This window comes from Daphnia magna, linkage group LG3, assembly GCF_020631705.1.
Source record: "Daphnia magna isolate NIES linkage group LG3, ASM2063170v1.1, whole genome shotgun sequence".
In the NCBI taxonomy this organism is placed as follows: Eukaryota; Metazoa; Arthropoda; class Branchiopoda; order Diplostraca; family Daphniidae; genus Daphnia; species Daphnia magna.
This window is the reverse complement of record NC_059184.1, coordinates 5,771,771-5,794,576: the sequence shown is the minus strand read 5'-3', so window position 1 is coordinate 5,794,576 and position 22,806 is coordinate 5,771,771. Positions and strand designations below refer to the sequence as shown.

Sequence of the window (22,806 nt, the reverse complement as noted above, 5' to 3'; positions counted from 1 at the left end):
TCTTGACGTTAATAGGAATCTAATACTTATATTTAGAAAATGAAAAACGTAAAAACAAAGCTTGAACAAAGAGTCAAAAGTTTTAGCTTTTTCGTTGTTTCCCCTCCTCCCACTATTACAAGAAGTTAAAATTATTATTATCGGGAGAACCATAACTACAAAAATTTAGGTGCAGTGAAAAGCTTTTGATGAGGGCTATCCATTCCCGTAAAAAATCTCGAAGAATTTCCATAAACACAAAAATTTTATAGAAAAAATGTGTGCTGTACACATACTTGATCCAATAGATATAAAGAAGAGATTTTTTTTACTTTTTTCTGAAAATTCTTCACAAATTGTGCCCTGTTGCCATGTTTCCCTAATCGAAACCACCGTGAAATCACTCGCCATCTGTTGACAAAAATATCGAGAAAAAAGGTATCGGTGTTGGTCATGTCAGTCATGTAGCTACTACTTGGAATCCCTATCGAGAAATTATGTCTTCTGATAAGTATGTCACCACCAGTTTGTGATGCAAACGGGATTTTTGTTTGTTATAATGCTAGGCTGGTTAAAAGACACTGTTGGTGGTATTTTTTGCCTGTTAATGGTAATTACGTAAACGTGGATTGCGAGGATATTATTGACATTTTCAGGCTTGGGTTTCAAGGTTTTTGTCACGTACAGTTAAATGCGTGACGATGAAAAACTACATTTTTACGTTTGTATTTATTTTATTTCTTTCTGTAAAGGGTATATTACAGGTGCAGCAATAAATTGCCGACAAACGACTACAACCACAACTAGCCAGCTTTGAAAAGCGCGGCTGTTGAATTGTTGTTTAGAAACCTTGTGAGCAGACGACGATTGGCGTGATGACGTCGACTCCAATAACTTGCAAGAAGAAGAAGAAAGTATAGAAAAGGGATGAAAAATGGCTGATAGAAAGCCAAATGTGTCGGGGGATCTCCATCGAGATTCTCATCCTTCCCTTAAGGAGAGTAAACAAGACGAACCTCCAAACTCAAGACTTTTTATCGTGTGCGGTAAATCAGTGACAGAAGATGATTTTCGTGAAGCGTTTCATAAATACGGAACCATAGAAGAAATCTGGATGGTCAAAGATCGAACTACAGGCGAGCCCAAAGGTACCCACCTTTCTCTATTATCCATTTTTTAGATTGAAACTTATTAGGGTGGTCATTCTTTTAGACTCTTGTAAATTCTGCTGTACAAAAGCATTGTTTAAAATGGGTTTGAAACACTAAACCAGTAGCTAATGGTGTTATATTCAAATTCTCCTCTTAGCAATCACCTCTACATAAACATTTTTGTCCTAGGTGTGGCCTATGTAAAATTTTCCAAAACCTCTGAAGCTGCAACAGCAATGGAAGAGATGAATGGTAGATGTATAGGCTGCCATCCCCGACCATTAAAAGTTTTGATTGCTCACAGTCGTGAACAAGGATCAAGAAGAGATTCAAATGAAGAAGAAAGATTGCTGCGACTTTTTGTTGTTGTTCCCAAATCCATGAATGATTCAGAATTAAGAGATCATTTTGCTCAGTTTGGTGACATAGACTATGTTTCAATTGTTAAGGATAAAAACACCAAAGAAAGCAAAGGCTTCGCCTATGTAAAGTATCATCGTGTGTCACACACTGCCAAAGCCTTTGAGTGCTGCGAACGATCGTTCAAACCTGTCTTCGCCGACCCCAGACCGCCTAAGCCAATACATGCAGATAGTTCTCAATCCAATATTGGCAGTGCTTCTTCGACAACCAGCAACTACGATGTGTTCCCCTACGAGAATCATACCGCTACAAGTACCGAAGGGTTTTCTCGCCTCGCAGTGGTTGCCTCTTCTTCTGTTAACCAAGATCAGTTGTGGAAATTGTTTGATATTATTCCCGGTTTGGATTATTGCGAAAAGAGAGAAACCAAGAATCGCCAGGTGTGACAATTACATATCTCTTTTAACGTAGCATTTTACATCTTGTTTCATTTTGCAGCAAGGAAGATGTCAATATACTGCCGTTTACAACAATGCTCAAGCAGCGTCCTACGCGAAAGAAAAACTTCATGGCTTTGAATACCCACCAGGACAGAGGCTGATCGTTAAATTTGATTACATAAATGCAGAGCCAAGTCGAAGTACGTCATCAGCAACACTTCCCACGACAAATGTCCAAACTTCAGTGCAATATGCAGGTAGGGTTTTTTTTTTTTACATCGTTTTGCATGTTTCTTCGACTGTATCCCCCAACCCTCTCCAATTCTAATTAACATGTTATTTTTGTCATAGGCGTTAATTGCTTGACCCCGGTTGGATCCGGTACACGATTACCATTTCTATCTGGACTGCAAGGTCAAGGAGGGATGGAAAATAACGTTCAACCCGTACCTACAACGAATCCATCGCCAGTTGGCGCGCCTTATCATGGGTTGATAACACCAAACAACGCTGCCCGAACAGCAGCGCTTCATAATAATTTAGCAACGTTAGCCGAGACGATTGCACAAGCGACTTCTTTGATTCAAGCTGCCTCCGGTTTGGGGCAAGGTTTCCTCCAGTCCCCCTCGAAACACGCCGTAAACGGCACAGATGAAAGACATGAATTGATGGGCCATTTGGAAATGTTAGGGGCCCTGTCTACTCAAGGGATCCCGCTATCACCTAGCCAGGCACCAACCAATAATAATTATTCGGGTGAAACTTATGACCCTTCGTACTGCTCCGTCAAACTTCCTACCCCTCAGCCTCTGGCCCCAATGGATTCTCCCGTTGGGGAAAGGTATCCGCATCAGGCGTTGCAGTTGACTGATTTAAAGTAAATTAACGCTTGATTTTCTTTGTATTTTTACCAGGTTATTTATAGTGTGTCAGCCAACACCACCTCCAATCTATGTACTGAAGGATATTTTTGGTCGCTTCGGTCACCTGATTGATGTCTACATGTTGGGTGGCAGATCATGCGGTTACGCCAAGTATGCCGACAAGGACTCCGCCGACAGAGCGCTAATGGTACAAACAAACAATTAGACGCTCGTCTTATTTTATTCTCTGCATGACACAAGCTTATGGCTTATGACAGACATTGCACGGGCAAGAGGTCTGTGGTTCCCGATTAAAAGTGATGACAGCAGAGCCTCCAAACGCGACCAACAACGATACTCTACGTAAACGAATCCGCATCGAAGAGCAATAGGTAAGATTTCCTCTGTTGCTTTTGCACTGCGCAGTTTCTACCCATACTCTAAACAAATTTTCAATTGCTCAATTTTTCGTTACGCAATTTTTCTTTACGTAACTTTTATTTTATTACTTTTCGTTGCAACTTTTTATAGTTAAGACAAGGAAAGAAAGATTTAAATTTTATGCGTTTATTTTATTTTTATTATTATTATTTATTTTTTCCTTTCACTATCTCTTTTCTCCTCTCTTGAGTACGGATTCGTTTTCACGATTGACATTTGTTTTCCTCATGCCAGCAAACTCCCCGACCGACCGTTGTGTTGACGGACCTTGGACAACCCGACTACGACTGCGGCTTATACTGTAGCTAACACAAAACTGCACTCGTTAGAATCAATTTCCCTTTTTATAAAAAGAAACCGAAACATCGCGTAGTTAAAAGAAAGAAAAAAAAAATCTACTGTTTTGATCAGATGGGACGAATTTCTCTGCCAGCACCGGAAGCTATTTAAATTTTACAATCCCGTCTCTTTTCCCACGCGAAAATCAAGTTTACGGAAGCTGATCTAATAATTATGATAAGGTCTCGGAAGTAAATGACGAAGCAATCGGGAATGGTTGATTTTCCCCCTAAGCATGGAAACTTTCTATGTTGTAGTTTGTTTGTGAGGTCCCTGCCTTTCCCATCTCTCTTCAGTTAACACTTCCCCTATTAGTTCATACGCTTCTTGTATTCGAGTGGGAATTGGCAAGGGCAGAAGGGTAAAGAAGTAAAATTTGATCTAAATTTTGTAGCGGCAGTTTGTTTGTCAATATGTCTTGTCTGTATGTATTTGCGTGTCCGTTTACGCCTAAACCCTTTTTTCCATCTTTTTTTTTTTTTTTTTTTTGTTTTTTTTTACAATATTTCTCTTATCATTCTCGCTACCCCTCAGAGCCGGTTGATTAATTAGACGCAGCTAAATTGTTCACGATTTAAAACAAAAAAAAAATCAGAAAAACTAATAAGTATTCGATGTTACATGCCGTCCGTTCATCTTGTGGTTCTTGGAACGCAGGAAACGCATTTCCTTTCTTGAAAATGTACAATATTATTATTAAATGAAATTAGCGGTATTGCTACCGCACTCCGTTGGTCTGATTCAGATACTCTCACAAGAATTTTCCTCCCCTCTCCCATATTTTTTCCCCTTTTTTCTTTTTCTATGGGAGTTTATTAAGAAACGTTATTTACGAATCGTTGATATAATATCGTTCTCTTTCATACTTTTTTTCTCGGGTGATGAATACACTACTTACAATGTTACAAGTAACAACAAATACTTATTTAAAAATATTTAAAAAAAGAAAATCTTTTTTGGCAAAAAAAAACAACAAGAAATAAGCAAAAACAAAACATTTCCGAGCGTCTTTCCATTCCAAGTCTCTGTCCTCTGACTATCCCCCAATCCTTATGTAACACTACGAGGCATGTTTGACGAGGTGACTTCGTTCGCGACGGAAGATAATCGGGACAACGCGACGTGACGGTGTGCCAACTGTATGATTTAAAATTACGTAACGCTTCACGACACGTGACCACCCCAACCCGCCAGGTAATTTTTTTTTTTAGTGCATCGCCATCATCACTTTTGTCAAATTGTAGATTATGAATCTTTTAGTTTACTCGTCTTTGGTTGTTCATTTTTAATGGACTACGACGGTTGTTTAAAAAGTTAGCGGCATTGTGTACAAATAAGCAACATCCATTTCTTTATGACATTGTCCCGTCTCTTAATTCCCATAAATTTACAATCATGGATCACATTCGAGATAGTAATGGATATATACTCCAAGTAACCAAACAGCGTTAAGCTATTGACCAATAATTGAAAAGATCTCAAAAAGTTGCATAACGAGTACGTCGCTAAATTAAAAATTACCGAGAAAAATAATTTATAGACCGCTTTTTAAAGCAAAAAAAAAAATTTTTTTCTATCGTCACAGTTTTTTATGTGCAACAAGTAGTAAATGATATGTAGCCAGATTAAATTTCTTGTAGGCTAACTACTGATGCATGCATTTCCAAAACATGAAAAATGTACTGATAAGGTTTTCTCATATGAAGTTGTGATGATGATATTCGTCTTATCTTGCCGTCTTATGCAAGGACTTTTAGTTTACGGAATAATTCTGAATGTCTAGTCGTTAGTCGTTATTCTTGTTTAGGGTCTTTCGCATTTACATGGTCAGTTGGCATGTGTGGCAGTGAACAAACTCAAGTTATAACTATTACCTCTTTATTTTAGCTGTAAACTTGCGACCCGTAACATAAAGGATACGTCAAAATGCCTCTCGTCGTAACGGATAAAGAAGCGAGTAAACATAACAGCCATGGATCCGGAGCAAATCCGAACACCAGCCGTCATAAGAATCTTCGTCGATCCCGGACATTAAACGAGGAAAAGCGTCCGACGTCCGAGCGTCCGAAAGTGCCTCTTCGTCACGCCAGTCAAACATTGGAAGATTTGGTGCGCTGCGCCATTTGCCTGGAACAGCTACGTCGCCCAACTATGGTCTCTATTTGGATTTGAATTTGAACGTTCTTGCAAATAAGAAGGAAGAAAGTCGTTGTTCATTCAAGTATGCATTTTCTTTTTACACGAATTCACTATGTAGTTGCCATGTCAACACACGTTTTGCTTGGCCTGCCTGCGGATTTATGCTGAAAAGAAATCAACTACCATCAGTTGCCCTACCTGTCGGCTTCAGGTGGCTCTTCCGTTGGAGGGAATCAACGCTTTCCCAACGAATATCCTTTTACAGGCATTTATCGAGTCTCTTTCGACTGATTCCAGCACACAAGTTGAGAGCACTTCAACGGAGGCAACCAGCAAAGGGATTGATGTTTGTTTCCGCTGTTCATGCAGATCGCAGAGTAATGTAACATGTCAGCATTGCAACCAAGTGAGTTGACTGTCATGTGTTCAAGTTTACTCTACACATCAGTTGCGAAATGCATTTTAATCTTATCTTTTTCTATTACTGCATGTTTGTTTGGCTACCAACAGTTGTTTTGCAAGAGCTGCCACCTACTGCATACCACACAATTGAAGAAGAATTGGTCAGATGTAATTGACGACCTGTTTGCCGAGAAACAGCGGCTGTGTTTAATCAAACAAGAATCTAAGGTTAGCTGCAAATGCTGCGAATGGTTTCATTTCGCCTCCACTCGTGTTCCAGTGTGTAATTGAATGAATTTGTTGGTACAGGCGCGCTATAAGAAAATACGCGACAACGTACGAGCTTCTGTTGCTATCCAAATGCAGCAACTGTCGGAGAAACAGGAACAGCTATTAGTGAAATTGAAGTTGTGGCGCGAGGAGGAAGCAGCAAAATTCACGGAAATCCAAGAACTTTGCGATCAAATCTTGGCTCAGACTCCGACCATTGGATCGCGTGATGAAGAGCCCGTTCCAAATGTATACGTTTTTAAAAAAATAAACCCACCATCGTTAATCGATCTTCAACTTTATGGCTTTTTCTTGCATATTGTTCGATAGGCGGACGTGCTGAAGCAGTCGGAAGCCATCTTGCAAACGGCGCGACTTTGCGGCACGACTCGCTTGATTTTCGATAGTGAAGAGTTGTCGCTGACTTGTCAATCGACAGAGATGGAAGAGACAGATGGATGCGTCGCAACCTCCATTTCCACTGCTTCTGCCGCAGTACTTCATGCTTCCGTTTGTTCTTCCGTTTCGAACGAATCATCGACCCATAGCCGCACGAGAAACAGACGAGTGCTTTTCACCGACCCCAGCGAGCCTGCCCATTTGGCATCCTATTCGGCACCACCTACCGACTGTAAAAAGCCACCTGAATATCAGTCAACTGCTGATAAGCAATCTCTCTACTACAGGTAATGAACCGCGCCCACCCCCCTGTAACCTAATGCGTCATAGGAAGTTAGCATTTGGGAAAGAAAAAAATAAAAAAATGAAAAGTCAAACCAGATAACGAGAATGAAGCACATCCATGATTGATGTTTTATGGTGCGGAAGGAGGGGCGTGAAGCTGGACGAAGCAGGAAATGAATCATGTGCAAAAGTATATGTGTGTGTATAACCGAGTCGCTCGTTTGAGTGTGACATGAGATACGTGAAAGGTTGAGCTGACATTTCTTTTGTATGAAGCGTCACAAAACGACAGAGATAAATGTTTTTTTTTTATTTTTTTATGTTTGATCGTAATTGTTAAGGTCGTTGCCTGGTCATCCGCGCCAGCGCATCACCTCCAGTCTTTTACAACGTCCAGCTGGCGTGGCCGTCTCTCCGTGGACGGGCGAAATCTACGTGGCAGCAACCGACAGCCATCGCGTTTATGTCGTCGACAAGAGTGGCAAGATAATAAAATCTTTGGGCAGCCCTTATCGATCGGACCTACGAGGTGGCAGCAATGGCAGCACAGTGTCTCACGTGAGTGTGTCGACACTAAACTAATGATCTTTTATTTTATTATTATTATTATTCTTTTTTTTTTTTGTTAGAAAGATATCTTATTTCATTGTCTATATCATCGGTTGGCCTACTTGTTTATCACTTTCCGCTTCGGCGTGACATGATGTACTAAAGTTACGTGTTTTTGTTTTTTTTTGCTTTCAGGGCACATCGACGACGACGACTCCGTCCGCTAATTGTGGAACCTTTCTTTGCCCTTTCGGTATTGCGTTTTCAACAGTGGCCGAAGAGATCTACGTCACAGGTATAAGTGTACTACGTACGTCTAAGCAACACATGTCGAAATGTCTGGCACAGAGATTGAGACAAAAGAACAAAGAAAGTTGGAGTCTCTCCGACTCTGGTTACGACGCTCCAACTATATATACAGAGCAGGTCCGATAATTAATTGAAGCTTCGTCTTGTTAGCTACCAAAAGGCGAATAAAGAATATGCAGAGATTGCGGCAACGGAACAGGAAAGCAGTTCTCATTTTCTTCGTTGTAATTCTTGGATGTTGATTAATGCCAGAACGTCAATCATTATTTGATTCTGAACAATTCCCTGTGGCTTTTGTTCTGTAATTAGCTCGATGATTTTATTTTGCATTGACCTACAGACAAGTGGCTCAACTGTATTCAAGTGTTCAACAAGGAAGGAGCCTACGAACGCCAAATCGGTGCTGAAGGATCATCAGCTGGCCATTTCCGTTCACCGGAAGGCATCGCCGTCGATCGCAATGGCAACATTTACGTCTGCGACACGTGTAACGATCGGGTCCAGGTGTGCGCATTTTGAATTTCGCTTCCTAGCTGCTCGTATTTCATTTGGTTTTCAAGAGTTCAATGTGCCAAAGCGCGTGAAATTTGGGAAGAGGAAACAAATCTAAAGCATTATCGATTGTCAGCAACGAGCAGCTTGGTCGTTTTCTAAGCCATAAGCCTAAGCCACGTGACAAAAAGCCCTCTCTAACGATTGTGTCTTTCTTTCATGTCGGGCTTTGTGTGCGCTATTCGCGTAACAAGGTCCTCGATCGAAATGGCATCTATTTCCGAGAATTGGGCGTCGTCTCGTCGATGACCCTCCCCGGTGGGAAGCTCTACCAAAAGAAGGAATTTAGCGAACCAACCGGAGTGGCGGTAAGGCTCTTCTATATACAAGCGCAAGTTGAAGATTGACATTTGGCAAAAATTACGTATGGCTGTGTTTTGATTCGGCCTGTTTTATGTTTGCTACAAGGTCTCACCCGATGGATCACGGATAGCTGTCTGCGATTTTGGTAATTGCAGGATTAAAGTCTTTGGAACAAACGGTGAACTGGTCGTCGTCTTCGGCTTCCGGGGTACGCAACGCGGTCAATTCCAACATCCTGAATGTCTGGCCATCGATGATCAAGGTTCTCTCCCAATCCTTCGCCAAATGTATTGTATAATTAGGAAAATTGAACGTTCTTTTATGGCGTGTTAGGATTTATTCTAGTTGGTGATAATGGCAACGGGAGAATTCAAATTTTTCGTCCGAACGGCAACTTTGTGCGAACACTAGGGACCAAAGGGGCAGGCCCCGGTCAATTTAATTGGATTTCTGGACTGACCCTTTCCAAGGATATGGATATTATTGTCACCGACTTCAAGAACCATTGCATACAATTCTTCTGATTGGTTCCTAAGCGACCACTTCCCACTATTCTCTGCTGAATTCGTGACCGTCACAAAAAAAGAAGCAGGATGGAGTAGTTGGGAAATCGATGACGTGTGGCTCGAATTCTTTTTGTGCTGTTCGTGTTCTACGCTGTCGCATCTTATCGGTCACGCATGTTCCACCAGCGTGTCTTCCCTTTCTGGTTTCTGCTTACTAACTAGTCTCAAAATAGAAAAATTATATGATGGAAAATTCGAAATGAAATCTTTGTTACCCCTCTCCTGATTTCCAAGTTGAATGTTGAAAGTAATACACGTCTATTATATACTACATTTTTATTATAATGATTTCCTTGGAAAACAGCTGGATAGGACGGCAGAATTTTGCACCAAGCAACCGCAGCCTTCCGCCTACTAGTCTTTCTATCGTTTAGATAATAGACAGCGAGGATGAAAGAGACAAAAAAAAAAACAAAAAAATGAATGGCGATAGATAAAGCCGACGTCATCAGCACCGCAGCTCTTTTCCATCTTTGTCTCGTCTTGTTGTCAACCTCTTTTTTTTTTTTTATCCTTCTCTACGCTTTTTCTGCAACGATCTCTCTTTTGTCTTTGCTTCTTTTCTCTTTCTTTTTCGTCAATGCAAAAAGTGTTGATTGGTGAGCCTGCTCGGCTCTTCTTTTCCTTCGCCTTTGGCGGGACCATTACATGCCAGATTGGTAGGGATCTCACGACAGTATGTCCGTCTTCTTTACTTTCTCGCCCTTTCTTCTGTATTCGTCTTCATCTCCTTTCCTCTCCCACCCCCGCCAGCTCTGCCAGATAGCGTGAACCATGTCACGTCCAGCGTCCTAGCACCGCGGCATCAGAACAGAATTAAAGCATAGCAACAGGAGAGATAAATTTGCTCTCTCCGAGGATTGACCCGATCTTTTATCTTGAAAGTTCTCCGTTACCACAATATATAGGGGTGTGTGCACTAATGCATTACGGCACGTATGCGTATTACCGCGCGTTGCGCCGACTCCCGATCTTGCATATTCAGCATGCCGCTGAATATGCAATATGAACGGCGTACACAACAAATGAACATCTGCCATCTTCATAACTTTGTTTAGCTCCCTGGCTAGTCTCTCCGTATAATGCGGCTGTTTCTACGGCCCACCTCCCTATACAGTCACTCAAATCCCGCCAGGCAGAACAGATAAGCCGAGAAATCACGAAACTCTCTGGCGCCCGGTTGAATAATAATCTACCGATTCACGATGACTGTGTGTGATGATTCGGGTTACTGCCTGCTTTATCGCACGGTTGGCTCCACAACGTTACATAAACCGTATATAACGCGGGGTTAATGTTATCTCGCTACACAAGCAATGGTATAGCCCTCCGGCCGGCCAACATAAACCGTGTCATGGACGGTTTCTTTGTTTTTTATTTCATGAATTCTTTTTATTTATCGGCGATATGGGTGGGGTATGTGCTTGAAGGCAGTTCATACACAGACATAAGAAATCTATCCCCCCTTCCTTTTTTTCCCCCTGTCAAATGGAATACAGAGTTGGCAATTTTCCTTGTATGATTTTATTGCCTTTCCTCTGCTGAAATGGCAAATTTTGAGGCCATTGTTAATAACTGGAATAATTAAAAAGTGGCCTTCGATAAATACAGTTGCTGTGTTAAATGACATCTATTTAGACCTACTATCTGTGTTTGCTGATAGATTCCAGCCAATCGGAGGAATATGGCGTGCAATTGCAGGGCTCCATCTCTGCTTAGGCTGGAGTGAGTGGAACATTATTGACGTGCATATTGGGGGGAAAGATATTGGTCGTTTTCAAGTTGGTCTCGAGAGAATAAGCACAAAACTTCAGACGAAGCAGGAGAGATAATAAATAAAAATGGGTGCTGTCTCTGTGGTCGGTGAGTGAAGCGCTTCAAACGGGCTGAGATGACTAAAGATTTCAATGGTAAATGTACAGAAAAAAGAAATCTTCTTTTCATGTTTTCAAAGAGAGAAAAAAGAAAAACTAAACACAGAGGGAAATGCAAGATGAGCAGAAACTTTGACAAAACCCAGTCAACCCACATCATCGTCACCCACTCCATTTTTTTCTTCTTTTCTTTTCGTCATTTCTACTGCCGTATGCCGAATTCTAGCCGACAAAAGTCACTGATTCCGACAGAAGAAATCTCAGTTGCCAAAAATTTAACTTATACGTCACCATGCCGTAAGAAGCAAAACAAAATGGAGCTATGTTTAATCACGGAATTTCAAAAGGATCAAATATAGTTTAATCACTAACTCGATGGAATTCTTTATAGCGATAAATCTTGTTAGCTTTTTTGTTTTGTTTTTTCTGCTTCTTGTTGTCTTGTTGGACGTTCGTTTGTTTTGTACTAAATAATGCGCAAAGGCTTCACGCAGGACATTTGGCTAAGTGGATGAATAGGAAGGCCAGCTACATCATATCTCCGTAATAGGAATGAAAAGAACAAATAAGAAACGTGTATTTATCTCTCCTTGTTTTATAGTTATTGCTTCGCGACACGAATCGTCGTCGCGTGAAAATTTATGGTTTGGCATGGCTGTGTTGACGGCACCTGAGATAAAAAGAATTTCCAACAAAATAAAGGAGCCGCCCAGCTGTATACGAGTATCGGGAGGAAGCAAAAAAGATGGTAAAGCAAATAAAAAAATGCCATTGAAATATCACTTATGGAGAAACGCGATAACAAATCATTTGAATAATTCGTGCAGCTCGTGAGCCTGATCGAATTGCGCATCCCTGGTTTTTTTCCTCGGTTTCTTCTTTTTTTTTTTTGTTCCGTCTTGTTGTTACTCATTTTCTTCCCTCTTTCGACATCACTTGCTGCTCTCCGGCGTATCTCAGAAATATACAAAGGCGGCAGCTCTCAGTGGGGAGGTCTTGTATATGATATAAGGTGTGTATTCTATAAAAAGTGTGGATGGATTGATATATAAGCCTCGTATATGGTCACGTCTCATGCACGTCATCTCCTACAGCCCGCATACGAAATTGTATATTTCCGTTCGACTTTTGATCTAAAAAATAACAAACAAACAAACATCGATCATTTAAAATATACAGAAGCAACGAAGGTATATACGAGTCAAAGGTATTCTAGACAAGGAAACATGATACTACAAAGTATTGTTTGCCGTCATTATATTAAAATACCATAATAGAATATACGAAATAAAGAAAAAGCCAAAATCAAAGGGAAACGTCTCGTGCCTACTATATTATGGGTGGTACTTGAAGGATTGATGATTTGGGAATGGTGGATTGAAGGAGCGGCAGCGAAGAAGGCGAACGCCAAAAAATAGTGTGATGTCGGAAAATGGACGGCCTCCGTTCAACCCGCCGTTCGCTACGACTAGCAACTCGTTAACGGGGGAAAAGCGGCTGGGAAGATGTATGACTCTTTTCCTTTTCTTTACCCTCCTCATTTCCGTTTTCGACTGTCTGTGCTAGAGGATTTTATCTACCTTTCTTCCTCTCAGCTCGCCGTTATCACTCTTGCTCGATGAACGATGTTGTCTAGTTAACTGCTGCACAGCTGTCGAAACATTTGTTGGACGCCTCTGGCACTGGCGGCATGAATTTATACCTCGTGTGGAAAAAATAATAATGAAGAAAGAAAAATGTACAACTTTTTATTTTCTACTATTATATAATGGTGTTCCATATAGGCTTCTGTGTAACACTCTATACCGGCTGTTTTTGTTTTGTTTTGTTTTTTTCATCTCTAATATCCCTTTCCTATCATCTGTAGCGGGACTAAGGCTATACATAGAAGGCATCGATAAAAAGAATCGACAAGAGAAAAGAAAGAAAAAATGCGGTGGTATAAATGCGATGGCTGGTGTATATATACAGTGAACTGCGTGCTGCTCGGCTGTCGTTATTTCCTTTGATAGCCAGTGAACGTAAATTACCCGATGGCTGTTGCTGATACATAAACGCTCGCTTATACGACCGGCTCCTCCTCGCCTTTTCCAGCAGCGGCGTATAGTCGTTTCTTTTCTTTCTTTTTTTTTTTTTTGATAGATGATGGAATCTCCCTTTTTTCTTCTTATACTACACCAGTTTTGGAGGGCTCGTTCCATTTGTTTACGATCGTTATGTCCCGCCTGTTTTGTTCGCCTGCCAAAGACACGCTCATGCAAACCGGCGTTTGGGCGGGGGGAGGCTTCTGTTGTTTGCAAATATCGGGACAACCAGAGGAGAAGAGGCAACCGACCAAAGCTCTTAACTGTGTATATATATATATATATTGTAACCATCAAGGAAGAAGGCCTACCAAAAGGGCAGAAACAATAATGGTCGCCTTTGAGGTCCCTTAAAGCAGCCACGCGCGCGGACCCGATCAACTTTCTCATATCTTAGAATGGGTTACACGATAGACGTTTGCGCTACAGTACACGTACACCTTCAGTTTTTTTGTTTTTTTTAATCCAATGAAAAGATACTTAACTATATGACATCACACAATAAAAGACTCTGGGACGTTCAGTATAAAACTGAAAGGCTAATTTGTATATCTATCGCATATGACCGTATAGCCCAAACGAGTTGATCTTGAACGAAATGTGATGCACACGAAGAAATACGATTCATATTTGGATGTCATGTATATTGTGTAGCTGGCTTGAGAGTATGACGTTTCACGATAGTTGAAAGCAACATCATAATTCTTTAGGGTTTGAATGCGAGACATTTTGTATGCTGCGAAAATCTGGAACGATATCTATCACGCAACGAGTAATCCCATTCATAGGTCACGCGGTTAATATCGATGTTATGGTTGCGCCACGATCTTTTCAACGTATTGCAAGCCTCTTTTTTTTTTTTTTCGTGCATCGGATGATTTATTGTAATGCTCTATTCATGCCCTGTATCGTACATGCCATCGTTTCAGCGTTGAAATGTCTGTTAGCAATAAGCGTTACATATGTTATACACAATGGAATCACTTTTGAACGATGAGGCGCATATTCCCAATCAACGCAGAATGTGAAATTGAAGAATTTGAATATTCTTCTGCCAGGAATAAAAACCAAACAAACGTGATCCAGCGGATTATGAACGTTCACTATTTCCGGGATTATTTCCATTCGGGGGATGAAATACGATTGGGACATATACGTATAACTGATGTAGGCAGAGTTTCTTTGTTGTAAAAGGATTTAATGGGAAGAGCATCAGCATTCTGATCCTCAGCGTATCTAATACTTAAGAAAACAAACAGAGTTCCGTCTTTGCCGCGTAAGAAAGGAATGTTTCCCAGTTTTGACAATAAGCTTTTCAATCTGATTACAACATCACGACACTTTCACGATCGTTTCCCCATTGTGTGTTGTTCATTCTACCAGAGCGAATGGCGTCGTCACGATGCCGCATTCGAAGCATTTCAGTTGTCCCTATTCTTTGTTTGCCTTATCACGACCCCGATAGCTCCAACGGATCTTATCCCGAGTTTCTCACCTATGTACCTCACTTTGCCCCGGTTCGGTCTGTTCGTCACTTCATGTTGCCCCGACATTTTTCGACTTAAAACCGACGCAGTTGGACATTGGCCAGCAAAGTGTTGCGTATAATTCGCAATGACGAGAGGCTGAAAACAGCGTCCAAATTGAATTGGGTCTTTTTGCTAGGCCGCTGGCGCCGGCATGGTGTCGAAAGACGTCAAGAATAAACCGGCCGTGATTTTCAGAGAGGGGCACAAAGGACAAGTACGTCGACAGAAACAAAAGAAGGTGAAGAAAGAATGTCCATCTCTGGTGGTCTCTATGTCAGCCTTGAGTTTTACAAATGGATTGCCAATGTGTCTTTCATTTCTCCCCTTTTATTTTGTTTTATTTCATTCTGTCGTTTCATCTTTGTCCAACCTTGTCGAGTTGCTATTGAGCGTCTTCTGCTGTTCTTTATTCCTCGATGGATAACGCTATGCCCTTTACAACAACAACAAAAAACAAAAACAAAAACTTGCTGATGCTTTGGTGCATCTCGCTATTTATCGATGCTCGTGAAAAATCACGACCGACATGCTCTAGTCTGAGATGCCGACTATTAACAATGTGTTTTTGAAATAAAACGTAAAAGACGAGGAACCGAAATAAAAACAAATAAAAAAGGGCGTATTGTCGTCTCCTTCTCTATACATGCGGTGGCTTTTCGATCATCTCTGCACAGTCCAACATAATCTGAGTGTATAGTACACCGTATAAACTATGCGGCGGCATCGCGCACATCTAAAAGACGAAGGCAATATAGACATCTAGAACAAAGACAATGACAAAGAGACCGATATCCTGTAGTGAGATCTCTGCTCTGTGTCGCTATGGAACGCGGCTATTTGCCCTTTTATTCTTCTTCATCTTTCTCGACTGGTTTTTTTTTTGCTTTTCGTGTCGCCGTCTCCTTTACGTCAATCGATCGTTGAATGGGACCATATAGCTGCGCCCTTTGCCGTCACCATCTCAACACCAAAATGTAATGTCGTATAGCTCCGAGTTGTGCAGAGTCTCGTCCTGTGTGCGAGTGTTGATCGAGATTAGACAATGGCAGGATGGCTGACGTATAAACTTTGTGGTCGGTTAGCCAGCCAAGTACGAGCAACGGCGCTAACTTAATTTAGACTTGATTCGCCGTCATTGAAATGGTGAGTCGACAACGCGTTCGTCGTTCATTATAAAGTTGACAACCATCAATGCACGCCCACTTTCGCTCCGGCCTTTGGTCAGAATTGCGGATGCCGCTTCAACAGACAAGCGAACCGTCGAGGAGGAATGTCATCTAACGATCTCTGCTCTTTTACAATGTCTTAACTCATTTGGAAATGCCGACACGCTAACGTGCCCCGTCGTCAACTGATTTTCGTTGCACTTCTCCTATGCATCGAACTTTTGCCGATATTTCGACGGTGCAACCATTAAATACGCATTGCGGAACGTTGTTATAGTTTATTCTTTAATCAATCAAAAGTGCGAATGGGAAAACATCAAATTTCACGTTAGTTATTGATTATTTTAATTTTGATGATTGGCGTTGAACAAATCAAACTGATTGCGAAATGCGCAAGTTGTGTTCACCGTGTCATTACAGAGTGCTTCGACACCGGTGCTTTATGCGTTTCTCCCCCTCCATTTTCTAAAACATTTTATTCAACCTTCTCTATATCCTTTAAAAGCACTTTTATTGGATGATCATATTTTGACGGAAAACCGTCAGGCTTCCCACCGAAAATCTTGTTTAGTACGAGGAAGAAAATAAGCCTCTGGGTGAATCCTCAGTCGATTAGATTTTTCGAATAAATTTACGTTTTCCATATTCTATCCTCGCAAAACGGAAAAATCTGGTACAGTGCAATAAATAAAAAATAAAAGATGGGGGGAGGGGAAACAGAGGCTGCGGGCCACGTAACGGGAAGAGGATGCCGGAGAGATTCTGGAAGGGATGGTAGCCGGAAATTTGCTGGAAGTCTGGCTCTCTTGCATGGAACCCGAAGAGAGAGAGAGATAAAGAGGGTAAAGCAAGTATAAGGCAGCACCAATCGAGACCATAAGGCAACGCGGCTGACTCTCCCTAAATATATCTACTGCTTGTAGTACACTGTGAACATTTTCGGTAGAAGAGAAGAGGAACAAGAAGAAGAAAAGAGAAAATACACAGCAGTTGGCCAACGAAGCCCCAACTGGTCGAGGACATCGATTCAATCTAATCCAGTGCTAGAAGAAGAAAGCAAGACGGAAAAAGAAAGAAAGAAAGAAAAAAAAAGAAAAACCAGAGGGCTTGGAAGAAGAAGAAAGGGAGAAAAAGAAAAAAGAAAAGAAATGAAGAGAAGCCAGTAACTTTGTGGGACCCAAGTAAAAAATCGTTCAATACTCTTGCGCACGGCGTGCGTGAAGAAATCCATACTTGGGGGTCGATTTGAATAGCCCGTGCATTCTATTATATTCTTAAGACGCTCTGTCTCCCCCTCTTCTTTTTCCTTTTCTCTCCCTTCCTTTTTGCTTTCGAATTCTTTCAGCCACGTTCCCGTGCACTCAAACTCCTGAGGGGCAAATTTTCATGGCGAGAAAGAAAAAAAAGGGGGCTTGATGCGCCAACGATGTAATATGAATCCGTACAGATGCAGCCTATTATTGCGATACGATTTTGCCCTCTTTTGTGTGGATTAAAAAGCAGCAAAAATGCGCTCTCTCAAACGGATATATATGTGTATGGCAACCGAGTGGGAAAGCGACGCGCGCAGGATAACGACTGGCCCGCCAGACTGAGCCCAGTCAACTTGGAACGACATCGATCGACGACATTTGGCTTTTTTTTTTTTTTTCTAGCGCTGCATACGTTTTTTTTTAAGGGGGGGGACTAAAGAGGAACAAGACCAAAAATGAAAGAGGAAGCGGAATAAATCATTAGTTGGATTTTCTTTTATATCCCCAGTCAAGCAATTGAGCGAGAAAATGAAGAATAAAGGGGAGCAGACACATATAAGCTCCAAGTCCAGCAACGGCCAGTGGCATAGTGATATAAAGAGGAGCAGTATTTACCCGGCTAAAAGGTCAAAAGTGGCTGACAACTCTCCGGCGTCAGGTTGGCATACGTCATCGTTCAATATAATCGTCTGACGCAGCTGTGTGTGTAGGCCTTTGCATGTAATACATTATAGTGTAGGTACTGTACATACCATGGAAAGAAGGCATTTTTCTGCGGCCCAATTGAAAGTTGTCCGCTGTCACGGATGGGACCGAGAATAATAGATGTAGCGACGCAGTCCACTTGGTCGCTTCCTATCTTATCGTAGCGGCCTATTTTTAACCTGTATAGGCATTTCCGTTATCTATTCAGTATGTGTGAAGTTGCGAGCATAAGCGCATAGACGTTGTACACACGACCTACTGCACAATATGCTGTCGGCTATAATAGACAGACGTGCCTGTACACTCGGCCGGCCAACTCTACATTTTTTTTCTTTTTCTTTTCCCATTAGGCTGATGTGGATGAAAAGGACGTTGATCTATTCCATCTTATCGACGACATTTAATGTCTGGACAAGCGTCCGGTTCCTTGGAATCTTTTCGGAGCTATAGACTCTATCCGGCTGCTATAGCAAATGTACGTATAGATATACGGTATATATGAAATATATATATGTACAGACACACACACACACACACACATATTTATATAAATGTGTGAGCACCATATTTATAGTACACGCCATGGCGTGTGCGTGCAAGGCAGAGCTGTGGTGCTGTTGCTGCTTTTGATTGGGTCGTGGCCGAACGGCTCATTCATCACGTTGATCCCTTTCCATTCATCATCGTGAACTGGGCAAAAAAGCAAAGGACCGAGACCGGGTGGAGTGCGTGTGTATGTGTAGGATGATGATGGAAATGGTGTCCGTTCTATACGGCTGCTTGACAAGGCGGCTCTTCTTTTTTTTTTTTCCCGCAAAAGGCTCTTGTCTTTCATAGTCTTCCCCTTGATTTTTTCTTTTTTCTTTTTCTCATAGTTTACTATTCTCAGACTCATCAACCGGTCCTCACAAACACGCGAACGCTTGCACATGCTGAGCTCTCTAATTAACTAATCATCCGTGGGTCCGTTTTCGTGATGATTAGCCCACCTGAGAGGCTGACCAACATCACCAAGCTCTTACTATTATTTCGTTTCATTTCTGAAAATAGTTTGGGGATTCCATTTTAGCGGAGTACAATAGACTATACGGCAATTAGAAAATACGCTAATATCTATACGCATTACATATAGAGTTACCTATACGCAATCGTAATCTTTAATTATATACTTAATAAGAAGGATGAAGACTGTAATTGTCGAACTTAATCCCGCAATTGATTGCTTGGGTTACATATAACAGCTATGCGGAATTAAAGGATACGACTGCCTACATGATGGCGTTTCAAAGATTCAAAAGACGAAAAATGGTTGGGCCTTGACGTTAGTGATGGCCAACTTGATCACGATTGCGCTTGCTGTCGGCTGATTTGTTTGTATCGTTACCAAGCATGCCGATTGCCGTAGAAATGTCGGCAATGAAAAATGAAAAACAAAAGATCTAACTGCATTCGTTTAAAGATAGCCCTACACCTGCTGATTTCATGTAGCTGTTACCGCTTGATAGCTAAAGGAAGCTGATGCTGCTTGTGTTTATAGATCAAAAGATCGGCTCGATATTTATCTTTATTTGTATAGTTCATGATTGAACAGCAGCCCAAAGCCATGAAGCCGGTATCCTTTTTTCTTATTTCTTAAGTATGTAGCTTATTGACTGCGGATAAGTTTGCAGAGATAGGTCAAAGCACGTGACTTGGCAGACATTTCTGAACGTTACAAGTAGTTGAATTCGTCCATCGTATCTAGAGGCTAGAGAGAGAATGAGAGGAGGAAACATGGCGGCGCATGTACATCCAGATGGATTGTGAAAGAAAAAAAAGAAATATAAAATACCCTGCGGTGTTAAAGCATGCGATAAAGTAGCCGTTGCTGACTTTAGACTGTCACGAATTTTTTTAAAATGCTTTGAGTATAATGTCCTTTCTCTTAAAAAGGAAAAGAAATGCGAGGCAATAAGAGAGCGGGCAGCCGACGTATTGCGTAAAATGGAACAAACTTCCGGAAATAGTCGACAGTGTTTCTTTCAAGAGTTTTGCATATCAATGGTAAGGAAAAACTTTTTTTTTTCCCTTCGTTTTCTTAAAATGTTTGTTTTTTGAGTTCGTGTTTCCTTTGCCCATTGGGTCACACGCGTATACCTTTTTTTTCTAAACTCCTTTTGGTTTCTCTCTGGATTTCTCTTTAACAGCTGAAATTGGAATTCTGACTGTGTGTGCTGTGTTAGGAAAGAAAAAAAAGAAAAAAAAAAAAACTTTTACCATCGGGTCAGAATAACAACTCAAAAACACACACGTTTTGCCTTTCCAATAGTTGGTAGAGGAGCCACGAAAACATCCAGCTCCGGTTCCATGCGGATATATTGTACGCACAACATAAACATGTATAGTACATAGTACACATTGTATCACTATCTAGACTATTTAGCCCTAACGAACACAAACGCTATAGCTTACGTATATAACAGACGAGTGCGCACCAATACAAAGAAAAAAGGGGGACGAACTTTTCTAACAGGATATGCTTTTCACACACGCTATACAATTTCCACCAAAAAACAACAACAACAACAACAACAACAACACGTAAAAATAAAGGCGTAAATGCAATGGTGGGTGTGTTGTTTTTTAATTAATAGGAGACCTTGTTTTTGTTTTGTTTTTCTCTTTGAAATTTCCCGCCGGTTGGTCCGTCAATCACCCAAGAAAAAGAGAAACACGATGGGCCACGAGTGTATAACTCTCATCGGATTTCGGCTGTCGAAACGCCCACACCGGCTCAATAGCTGGCGTCGGCTTCTACATCTAGTGTGGGGGAGTGCTTTGGTCTGGCGAGTCTATTCAGAAAATGGCCGCATCATTTACTTGACTGAATTATACATATGTATGGGCTAACCTATACACGTCTGTGCAAGGGCATTGGGAATGTGACAGGGTCTCGTCTTAGTTAGGCCCATTAGAGTCTAGCAACGCCATTCTTGTCGATCCAACAGCCCAACAAAATTCCAAGAATAAAGCCGAGCTTCCACGACAACAGGAGAAATGTGCGTTCAAACGATGTTTTTTTTCAATCAGATCAATTTTTTTGTTATCATTTTTCCAATACAAATAAGGGCCTTTTTCCGGTACAAAAGATGTCTTATCCCTTTATCCGTATTTCTTCGCTGATATTTTCGTTCGGCCCTACTTCATCAGTCACGTTATTTGAGTAATAATGCACTATATAGGGCTATTCTGTATATGTATACAATCATTGCAGTTTATATACGAGAATCTGACATGATACTGATTAGCCGGAGAGATTGATATATGGCGGGGGGGAATCATATAACTCATTATGGCAAAAGCAAAGAGCTCCCCACCCCACCCAATTCGTCCGTCTTCATGTGGTGCATATACATCTATAGAGATGGGATAGAATATTTCGGACAGATGCCGCAGTTGCATATATATATATACGGTTCGTTGCTCGCAGCATATCACGGATTGATGGATACTCTGAAAAAGAGAAACTATCGACCAGCACAGCACACATAGTATATATAGATATATATACGATGAAAATATGTTGCTACCACATCGCATTGGATAACCACAAGATTAGCAACAGGACCAACAGAGTCTACATACAATAACGACCTGCAATTGGGGTTTAGATGCATAGACGCTACATCGGTGCGTCTATAGCGGCATAATGTAGTGTTGCATCTGTATTATTAGGACAAAGAGATGAACGACTGAGCGACAAAAGACAAAAAACAATCGAAAGAAATTGAGATTTGAAAGTCGGAATTCACTCTTTTGGGTGGCCGATTTTGGATCGTATACGATGTGTCTCAAACGACTTTGTGAGACAAGGAAAAGACGAAGAGAACGGGCAAAACAAAGACAACACAGAGTTTTGAGGTTATACAGTATAAGAAGGGAAGGCCCTGGTTTTTATCTTGACGGATGGTGGCATTCGGGTTGAGGCAATATGTAAATTGATGTTTACAACAAACGGGGCTTTTGCTGAAGAGCTTCAGGCGAAACTAGAAGGAGAGAGAACTGAGAAAGAACTGAAAAAGAAAAGGCTTGTTTAGCGACATCGGGAACGAATGGTTAGATATGTAGAAGAATAAATCGAATAGCCGTTGACATTTATCGAGAACAACAAGAACCAAAAGAGAGAAACAAATAAATTAGAAAATGGGGGCAAATGGTTTTGTGCCAAATTGTACAACATATAAAGCCAGCTCTACGATAAATGCCAAAAAGTGGTGAACGACATTCGGATCGAATATATATATACTATTATAAAGAGTTTTAGTCGCTTCATTCAAATTTAATTTCTGGTTTTTAATTTTAATTTTGTTAAGCTCGACATTTCACAAACTTTCCGGCCGTGCAGAACGCATCACCCTAACTGAGACTTGATAGACGATGAAGTTTAAGATACGTATTTATTTTACTAGTGTCAACTTTTGACCAAGTTGCACCATATCAATAAATGAAAAGCCATAGGCCTATCCATTTATCGAGCCAAGTTGAAAACGTTTTCTCCCTTTCCTGCAATCCGTTCCTCCTGATTTTGTGTTTCTTTCCATTTTTGATTCACTTCCTCACTTGTGTGTGTTAAACTATTATAGCACATTGAGTTTTATGAGCTTCCCTTTTGATTCTATAGTTTTCCTCCTCGATGGTTGGCCAAGTTGTTGTTTGACTTGGTCCCGACACCGTATGGGAACTAGCACCGGGTGTTCGTGAGCAAGTAACATGTGTGACAGTTAGACGTCAAGATATTTGCTCTATCTTTTATATAGAGCACACAGGTCTGCACACTAGTTTTTCAGTACACGTAATCAGCTCTCG

At 41.2% G+C, this 22,806-nt stretch overlaps 2 protein-coding genes across 4 annotated transcripts; both read left to right on the top strand.

The window, feature by feature from the left end:
* Positions 1-831: 831 nt before the first annotated feature.
* Positions 832-5,600, top strand: LOC116919560 (RNA-binding protein 45-like). Of its 3 annotated transcripts, none has more exons than XM_032925578.2 (7): positions 832-1,127; positions 1,320-1,933; positions 1,992-2,190; positions 2,285-2,774; positions 2,848-3,004; positions 3,075-3,188; positions 3,428-4,481. In XM_032925578.2, the coding sequence occupies exons 1-6, from the start codon at positions 914-916 to the stop codon at positions 3,186-3,188; spliced, it is 1,788 nt and encodes a 595-aa protein (XP_032781469.1). In that variant the 5' UTR covers positions 832-913; the 3' UTR covers positions 3,428-4,481. The 3 variants fall into 3 exon arrangements, with proteins under 3 accessions (XP_032781469.1, XP_032781470.1, XP_032781468.1); XM_032925579.2 differs by lacking the exon at positions 3,428-4,481 and adding an exon at positions 5,464-5,600 and having other exon boundaries at positions 833-1,127; XM_032925577.2 differs by having other exon boundaries at positions 835-1,127; positions 3,472-4,481.
* Positions 5,503-9,621, top strand: LOC116919559 (RING finger protein nhl-1-like). The gene is made up of 11 exons (XM_032925576.2): positions 5,503-5,730; positions 5,834-6,121; positions 6,226-6,345; positions 6,427-6,636; positions 6,718-7,073; positions 7,413-7,629; positions 7,816-7,915; positions 8,270-8,433; positions 8,676-8,789; positions 8,890-9,046; positions 9,118-9,621. The coding sequence occupies exons 1-11, from the start codon at positions 5,503-5,505 to the stop codon at positions 9,306-9,308; spliced, it is 2,145 nt and encodes a 714-aa protein (XP_032781467.1). The 3' UTR covers positions 9,309-9,621.
* Positions 9,622-22,806: the final 13,185 nt, after the last annotated feature.

What these genes read in the sequence shown, in the direction of transcription:
- LOC116919559 (XM_032925576.2), top strand. Translation starts at nt 5,503, where the DNA reads ATGCCTCTCGTCGTAACGGATAAAGAAGCGAGTAAACATAACAGCCAT. An exon ending in ATGAAGAGCCCGTTCCAAAT is followed by an intron (nt 6,637 to 6,717) that starts GTATACGTTTTT and finishes ATTGTTCGATAG; the next exon opens with GCGGACGTGCTGAAGCAGTC. An exon ending in CGAAGAGATCTACGTCACAG is followed by an intron (nt 7,916 to 8,269) that starts GTATAAGTGTAC and finishes ATTGACCTACAG; the next exon opens with ACAAGTGGCTCAACTGTATT.
- LOC116919560 (XM_032925579.2), top strand. Translation starts at nt 914, where the DNA reads ATGGCTGATAGAAAGCCAAATGTGTCGGGGGATCTCCATCGAGATTCT. An exon ending in GAGAAACCAAGAATCGCCAG is followed by an intron (nt 1,934 to 1,991) that starts GTGTGACAATTA and finishes TTCATTTTGCAG; the next exon opens with CAAGGAAGATGTCAATATAC. An exon ending in AACTTCAGTGCAATATGCAG is followed by an intron (nt 2,191 to 2,284) that starts GTAGGGTTTTTT and finishes TTTTTGTCATAG; the next exon opens with GCGTTAATTGCTTGACCCCG.